The following is an 8,919-nucleotide window of genomic DNA, read 5'->3' as shown; positions in this document are numbered from 1 at the left end:
GAAGTCAGTTTAGTATAGTGGTTAAGAGCAAAGTAGAAAGGCAGCCACAGCTCCTCTACCTTGAATGAGTTACTTAACCATTCTGAGCCTCAGTTTCCTTATTAGAAAAGTAGAGATAATGGTGGCACCTACCTCTTGGGTTGTATGGAAGTTAAAGGAGAGAACACAAGTAAATAGCCTAACATACGGTCTACAACAGCTCTGGTAAGTGTGTTATAAATGTCAGCAGTTGTGGGATTTTTTTTTTTTTTTGCGGTATGCGGGCCTCTCACTGTTGTGGCCTCCCGCTATTGTGGCCTCTCGCGTTGCGGAGGACAGGCTCCGGACGCGCAGGCTCAGCGGCCATGGCCCACGGGCCCACGGGCCCAGCCGCTCCGCGGCATGTGGGATCCTCCCAGACCGGGGCACGAACCCGCGTCCCCTGCACGGCAGGCGGACTCCCAATCACTGCGCCACCAGGGAAGCCCAGTTGTGGGATTTTTGTTGTTGTTTGGCATGTTTGATATTTTTCTTGATTGCTGCAAGTAATTTAAAATCTTACCATTTATGACAGCTGCTTGTTGGTTGGATAGAGGAAATGTTTCACACTGACGAATGGCACTGTTGTGTGATGATTCTTCCTCCTCCTGTGAAGGTTTAACTTGATAGGCCCTGAGTGGTTCTGCAGCTCTCAGAACCTGACTAAGAGGAGAGAGCCTTGGAAATAAGACATTTCAAACTCTGCTTGAGAAATGCTTTCTGACAGTCTTTTTGATGGGCTTTACAGATTCATTAAAACTCTTTCACCTGCCCATGGTATCATAGCTAGTGACAAAAGGGCATGGAAACATTATCTGTATGTTCAGGTTAATAAATTTCACTCCTGCAATCTCCTTGTTTTATCCTGGCGAGGTAGTGCCTCACTCGTCAGTTCTGACTCTGTAGTTATCTTTTGGGTTTTCCCACGAGGCTCATTCTGAATGAATTACTGTTTTGTGTAACTGCCTGATAAACTTAGTGGTGTTCTCTTGTCTAGGGTTTACCCTTTGTGATTTTTAAGGTGGTACTTTAAAAACACCCTTAACTGTTTCATTTCTTGAGTATCTATTTGTCTGGGCACCTAGACAGATTAAAGACATACTTAAATCTGGAAAGAAAAGTTCCCTTCATATATTTCCTTACCTCTGGTGATACACTTACTTGAGTTGATAAGAGATCATTATCTCCTAGATCATAACTTCAAGGCCTCTTTCACAGGGTATAAAGGCTTGTAATTCTAAACAGGTAGATCTTAGATTTTCTGATGTAATCAATCTCCCTTCGTCTTTCCCAGATGGAAGACCTGCCAAAGGAGAGGTTTGATTTCCTTTATACTTGGAGGTCACTGAAATATTTTTCCCCCTGAAGTTTCTTACTTTTCCAGGGTGTATAAGTGTAGTGTTATGTTTTCTCTTTTCAAAAATGATCTCTTATTTTCTCTTTTAACACATTATTGACTGGGGGATTTTTGCAGAAACTAACGCCTGTGGCCGTAATATGTCTCCGGCCAAGAATGTGTTAAATGGAGAAGAATGGATTTCGGATGCTATCTTGAAGGCTTCTATCCAGAGTTATTTTGTGAGCCTCCTCCCTTCAGGTAGAATGAGCTAGAGGCTTTGGAGTTGAGATATGGGTCATGGCAGAAATTCAAGCCCTGGGGTCATCATGTCCCTTTGTTTAGGGTAGAGGACGGCTCCGAGTACTTCTCTGGACTCCACAGTGTGATCTGGCTCTAGTGTTAAGGTTCACTTCATCTTCCCTTGAGTGTACTGTGCCAGTCTGGATTTAGCTAGTTTAGTCTCTCCCCCCTAAAAAAATTTTTTTCCAAACTCAGGGAGATGCACTGTAGACACTTACTTCATCTGGTAGATGAGTGGACTTTGCAATTTGCTAGTCTTGAAATAGAAGGATCAAAATAAAATATGGTTCTTCTTAGAGAGCTTGGAGGGATTTTGTAGTTATAATGCTCTGTTGTGACACGTTGGTGATTATAAGGGAAAAAGAATAAAATAGGCTGGACACCGCTGGCTCAATGGTGTCCTCCAGTAATGGTGAGATCCCCATTGTCATGGTCCAGTTCAGTTTCGGAAGTGGGAATTACAGAGTGGCTGGTAGCCCTGGTTGGCCTCATGGAAGTGGCCACTGTCTGACATTCAAGAGAGTCCACTGGTTCTGGGATTGCATTGAGACTGTTTGTAATGATCAAAGGAATCCCTAATGTAAGATGTTTCTGTGAAAAAAATACCCATAGCAGTATAAAACCCAAAAAAGGAAATATAGATGGCAGCCCATAAGGAGAATCGCTCTTAAGTGTGTTTCCCATATGTTCCTGTAGGTTTTTAGTCACCTCTATCTGAAGTACCATTTGTATGATATCACATTTAGACTCTGCTTAGATTTCATAGATCTGAGTAATAAGTGTTTCCTTCTGCTTACATCATAAAGTAAAGCCAATTAGAAATTTCTGTGTTTTTAAAGATGGCTCATTGCTGCAAATGGGCAGTATATTCTTTAACTATGTTTTTCCTGCTGGAAGTTCTTTTGAAAAAAATAATTCAAGTTTGCAGGTAGTTAAAATGTGAAGTGAGGTACATAGGAGACCCAAATGTGGTGTTCCAGTCCTCTTTGCTTGCTGGCTGTGGAACTGTAGCTTTAGACATCTGTGAAATTCAGAGGGTGACGTCTGCACCCCACATCCACAGGGCTGTTGTGAGGATCCAGTGAGATAATGCTATGAAGATTATCAGTAACTATAAAACATTACCTAAAGATGAAAGATTATTCGAAGCACTAAAATGAATGTGGGACTCATTACGTAGTCTTCAGGTCTATGGAAATGTTGGGACTAGGAAGTGATTTTACTTGACTTTCATGGATCAGCCTACTTTGAAATTAACACTGTTATATTCTTTTTGCCTCATTAAGACCAAATTATCTTTAATTAGCTTCACATAAGTATTAGATATTATACCAAATGAAATTTTGTGTCTGCTGCTCAGATTGCTGGGTGGTTAAATCTTACTTACAGATGAGTTGTGTGCATGTGTGTTTTCAAATTAGCAAATCTAAGATAAGTGCACAGTTCAAAATTATAGCATCATTCTAAGTGGAAGCTCATTGACACTGGAGACAGCAAGGCTGCTGTGATGCAGCTGGGAGAGATGGATTATCACCTTTGTACAGTAAAGGGAGCCAGAGCCACAGGGTCCAATGTCAGCCCACCCTCAGGAGACCTGAAGTCTCTCCTGGGCTGGTCTTTATTTGTATGTTAACCCTAAACAAAACTTGCCTGCCCTCTGTTCCCAGAGTGAGCTTGTTGGTGGTGTAATATACGGGTATACCAGTGTGTGTATAGTGTGTGTGTGTGTGTGTGTGTGTGTGTGTGTTTATTTTTTAAATCACTAGTTTCTTAAGGTTACTGTGAGAAAATGCCCCAGGGATTTGTTGGTTAGTCATCCAGTTTCAGACTGAGTAGATACAGAAATAATTAGGTTTGGAAGGAGACCCTTGACTAGAAAGAAACCTCAAGATGGACTCCAAAGAGGAATAGACAGGGATGGAGGAGGAAGGGTTGGTGAGCCCCACTCTCCACAAGCCCAAAGCTGGATTGACCATCCAAGCAGAGTAACAGGAAGCAGAAGCCTTGTTCCGGCCTGTTACTTCACTAAACTTATGCTGGTATGATTAACAGTGACCTCCATGTAGCAAAATCTAAAGGTGCCTTCTAAGTTTTGGTCACAATCTAATGGACATCTTTCAGTCCACACCAAATATTCCTCTCAGCCATACTTGACTTGTTGAGAATATTTTTCCTTGAAATGTTCTCATCCTTTGGCTTCTGTGATTTCATATTCTCTGTGTTTTCTCTCTACCATTTCTTTCAGATCTTTTGTGAGCTCCTTGGCCTCTCTTCATCCCCTCATAGTTTCTTCAGCATTCTGTCCTTGGCCCTGTGTTTCCGCACTGTGCTTCATAGCTTCTCTTGAGTTCCAGACCGTTAGATATAAATGCCTCCAGAACTTCTCCACTTGACACCCTGCAGGCTCCTCAGAGATAATATCCAAAGCAGCTGATGAACCTTACACTGCTCCTTCCCCCCAGAAAAACAACCACCACAATAAAAACGACAGAAATCTTAGCAAACAGACAACATCCTGCTTCTCCTCAGGGATTTCCCATTTCAGCAAATGACATCCCACCAGCTACTCATTCAGTTCTACAAGCCCTCCTCTGTCCTATTCTCTCATAGCAAGAAATCACCAAAAATGCATTGGTTTTACGTCCTTATATGTATCCTACATCCTCAGTATATCCATAACCCGCACCAGACCTGCTCAGAGCTGCTATTGTAATAACCTAACTTTAATATTTACCCTCTTTCCCCTTATCCATTTTCCATACTTAAGCCTAAGTTACTTTTTAAAATTGTAAATCTAATTACAGAATTTTTTAGTGTCCACCAGTTAACCTTAGGAAAAATCCAAGCCCAAAACACTCTTCTGGATTGGGCTCCTGTTGACCCCTTTGCACATCACCATCCCCTTCACACTAGTTATAGCAAACCTCTTTCCTCTTCTTGAATGTCACCATGTTCTCCTCTCCCTCTGCACATGCCGTCTTCTCCCACCCTGCTCCCCCCTCTGGTCCCATCTGTTCCCACTCATCCTTTGGGTCTCTTCTTTAGGAAGGCCTCCCTCTAACCTCCTGCTAGATTTACCCATATCTCCAAGCCACCCCATCCTAATTCTTGTCTAATGGTTGTCTTTCCTGGTGGACTGTGTGATCTGAAATGTCTTTTTCCTCACTGTGTCTCAGATGGACAGATGGTTGGTCAGATAGCCAATCCGAGGGACCGAGTATGTTGAATCTTTCATAGTTTTCCGTTGCTGCTATAACACGTTGCCACAAAATTGTTGACAGAATTCAGTTCCTTGTGTATGCAGAACCGAGATCCCCATTTTCTTGCTGTCAGGTGAACGGCATTCCCTGCTTCTAATGGACACCCATATTCCTTGGCTTGTGTGTGGCTTCCCCCACACTGGGTGGAGTCCTTCTGCTAATTTGAACCTCTCCTCCTCCTCGTTTCATCTCATCTTACTAACCCAGCTGGAAGATTCTCTGCTTTTAAGTACTCGTGATTAGATTGGGCCTACCCAGATAATTCAGGATAGTCTCCCCATCTCAAGGCCTGTACCCTTAGTCACGTCTGCAAAGCCCCTTTTGCCATGTCAGGTACTATATTGGCAAGTTATAGGGATTACAGTCTAGATATCTTTGGGGGGCATTATTCTGTCTACTACAGAGCCCATGTTTTTTTTTCTCCCATAGTACTTACTCCAAAAATCATTTCTACTGGTTTGTGGTCTCACTGGTACTTGTTTAATTTTAAACACTACTCCTCTGGTTTTGCTAGATAAAACTGTTATAAGCTACCAGTGTAGTATGTGCTGGTAATAGGAATGAATGAGTGAATGAATATATATATATTATGTTCTCAAATCAGATAAATTGCAAACCACAAAAATAAAACAAACTCCAGAAGGGTAAACCGCCCTGAATTGTGTCATCAGAGAGAACCCAAATTTTAGGGGGAACTGTTGAATTTATGGAATGGCTAAATGGGAGGTAAGGACTTGCATTATCAATAGTATTGTTGTCCTTTATCTAATTATTATAGATTGTGTAGTAGTATGTCAAGATTCAGTTACAGTCTTTTGTGTTATTTTAAAGTTGGCCGTGAGAAAGTAAAGAGGAAATGTTTCTTCATCTCTCAGCATCCTTTACAGAATCATAGAAATTTAGAGCTGGAAGGGATCTATGGCCAATTCTCTTGAGCTAAATAAAGGTAAGATTGCTGCCTAAAGAAAAGATAGGCTGAAGATTTTAGAATTTGATAGGGTAGCTTAAGTGGTAGTAGTTGAGATATAATATTACTTTGAGAGAAAGCAATAAGAGGAAACATATTCCTTGCTCTTGATTAAAAGTGGCTGAAATCCATTAACTTTCAAAATGTACAATTAATTATTAAAAAGTATTTTTCATAGGATATCTGCGAGAATAAATACTAAGCTATATAATATGATGTGAATTACCTTAGTTGCTGGATATTGAGCTATAAAGTACAAAAGCAGATTTTGATGTAGAGAAAAATTTAGTGCATGAAATTGAGGTCATATGTGCTAGTGATGTATGACTTACAGGAAGTAATAAAAAGGGAGAAAAAAAGAGAAGTAAATGGTATACTTTTAAGCTGATGGGGGACCCATTTTAAGGGTGGAATTTAAATTGCTGTTCTTTAAAACTTGAGTTTTTACCCCCCCTTACTACCTAAGGGGGGGGAAAAACCTGATCAAAGTAGAACTTCCCCTCCCCCTTCAGAGTGTACTTCTTAAAGTCGAAAAGCAAGCTGTCTTTGCTGTTCCTGAGCAGACAGAGGTGATTGATAACCATTTTTATATATTTAAACTCTTCCCCCCCACATTCATTTGAATGAGAGAAGCCCTTGTAAAAGAATAGTGTCATAGGTTAAATGCATCTGCCTGGGTGTCTCTCCTGCCTGAGGTCATAATCCTATGACAACATTTTATTTGCTCAACATCTTAAATACAGATGTTTAGATTTTTTTTTAAACTCAGGAATAGTGTGCTTTTATTAACAGTATTGATGATTGATTTTGAATGTTTTTACTTCAAAAAGCCAAGTCTCCTGGTGGGTGGAATTTCATGAAGCACCTGTTAAGCTTTAGGGAGGAGGACCTTTTTGGCGGCAAGCCAAACTACATATTTAAACAATGAGCCTGCCAAAGTCAGGAAATTATAAAACAGTTTTGAAATTTCAGGATCTGCTTTTTTTTTTTTTTTTTTTTTTTTATTACCCCTCAGGTTTCTTTTGCAGCTTGGTAATAAGTTCTTTCACATGGGATTTACTAACGTTCTTACTGTTTTAAGACCAGATTTAGAAAAGTAAAATCAAATTTGGAGATCTTGGGTTTATGTGATAAAAGACCATCAAATTTTAAACTGAACTGCCTTCCGAAGAGTCTAGGCTCACACTCCCCAAACCTTTTGGAGCAATCTATTATTCAGTGTAGCCTGGCCGGCTTCCTTGAATGGTGTTGCCCCTCGGGGTCTCCAGTTTTCCTCTGTGAGGTGAGAGCTGCTAGATGAAAAGTGTGTCCAAAACAGTGCAGAAAAGCTGAACACTCAGAAAAATGGGGGAACGCTTGCTAAGGGTATGTTTCTTGGCATATTCCATTTAGCCTGGATCTTGCAACTTCCAAATTCACTGTTTCTACTCCTACTTACAGATTTTAAGTTCAGCGTCCCAGGGGCAAGATGGCAATAGTTTCTTCTTTGTGTATCCCAGCAGTGGGACATTCTTTGTATGCTATTGGATTTTTTTTTCTTTTTTCCATTTGTTTGTTGTATTATGTTAAGCAGCCGCAGATTTTTAGTTAGTTAACTGTTGTTTTAAGATTTCATTATACTGAGAGCAGGAATTGTTTGCACTTCGGCACTCTCCTCGCAGGCTGGCAAGCCAGAAAACTTCGGAGTAGATGGTGATCAATGAAGAGGGCGAGGTCAAGAGATTTAACAGAAGGCACAGGCATGAGAACATGATCTTGAGCATACGTTATCTTCAAGTTCTCCAAGACTTGTGATTAAAATTGGCATAAATTTTCCAAATTTCTCTTAGGGAAAACATTTGTACAGTCACTCTCTCACATATGGGGGTGGGGCGGGGAAGACAGAAAGGAAAGTGTAATTTGGATTCTTTGATATATATATATTTTTTTGATATGGTTTTTTGTTTGTTTTCTGGCCTCACTATGCAGCTTGCGGGGGATCTTAGTTCCCCAACCAGGGATCGAACCCATGCCCCCTGCAGTGGAAGCTCGGAGTTCTAACCGTTAGACTGCCAGGGAATTCCCTCTTTGATCTTTTTGTACTTTCAAGTTCCTAAGGTTCTTTGGCTGGCATCATCACCATCTATTAAATATTAGGGAACGGGAGTTTAAAAAATTGAAGGCACCAGTCCCATAAAGCAATTTGCTTTTTATTCTTATAGGACACCCATCCTGTTTGAAATTTTGTCCTGAATTAACAACAAACGTAAAGGCCTTAAGGTGGCAGTGCATCGAATGCAAGACATGCAGTGCATGTAGAATCCAAGGCAAAAATGCAGTAAGTATGGCTCTCAGTAGTCTGTCTCCAGGTAAATTGTTAGTTTTCAGTGTTAAGGTTTTTCATTTTTATAGATTGTTGCTATTTTTAAATGTTTAAATACATTTCAACAGGGATCGTGGTGCTCCTTCCTTATATTTTATTTTTGTTAATTGGATAACATAAGAATTTGTGGCCTTTTACAGTTGGTTTCAGTCTCAGTTAGTCTCTAATATTTTATATTGCAGGATAATATGCTTTTCTGTGACTCCTGCGATAGAGGATTCCATATGGAGTGCTGTGATCCCCCACTCTCCAGAATGCCAAAAGGTGAACTTTTAAACCATATTTAAAAATGTGTTTTATTATGTACACATTAGCCTTGTCCTAATGTCTGACAGCTCAGAAGTATACAGGTTCCTTAAGCATTTTTTTCATCCCTCCTACCTTCCCTATACTTGTGGGTTTGGTACAGGTTGTGAGCAGAGAAGTGTAAAAGCATTGAGTTTGGGGGTAATGTATATGATAAATACTCTAATTCATCCACAGGACTAAAAAGACCATTCCTCTCCTGAAACCACTCCCCTATTAGAATAAGTTTAGATTAGGTAGGTCAAAAGTTTAGAGTACTCTCCATGTTATTCAGTACAGTGTTCAGAGGTAAGAAATTACCTATTTTCAATGATGGTGATAATGATGACTCCAGAAAAGTCCTATGACAGGAGCCATCACCATTTTC

The 8,919-nt window shown here is 40.4% G+C and overlaps 1 protein-coding gene across 5 annotated transcripts in view; it reads left to right on the top strand.

Moving 5' to 3' along the window:
* The window catches only part of KAT6B (lysine acetyltransferase 6B), a 180,067-nt gene that overhangs the window by 117,202 nt on the left and 53,946 nt on the right, over positions 1-8,919 (top strand). For 2 of the 5 annotated variants that reach the window (XM_065893772.1, XM_065893773.1), the window contains 2 exons: positions 8,086-8,201; positions 8,429-8,510. The exons of 2 other annotated variants lie outside the window; for them this stretch is intronic. In XM_065893772.1, the coding sequence (XP_065749844.1) occupies positions 8,086-8,201; positions 8,429-8,510 (198 nt within the window). The remainder of the gene's footprint in view (positions 1-8,085; positions 8,202-8,428; positions 8,511-8,919) is intronic. One more of the 5 variants, XM_065893775.1, reaches the window with a different exon arrangement.

This window comes from Phocoena phocoena, chromosome 16 (assembly GCF_963924675.1).
Source record: "Phocoena phocoena chromosome 16, mPhoPho1.1, whole genome shotgun sequence".
Lineage (NCBI taxonomy): Eukaryota > Metazoa > Chordata > Mammalia > Artiodactyla > Phocoenidae > Phocoena > Phocoena phocoena.
The sequence above is the reverse complement of the archived record's forward strand: the minus strand, read 5'-3'. Positions and strand labels throughout refer to the sequence as shown.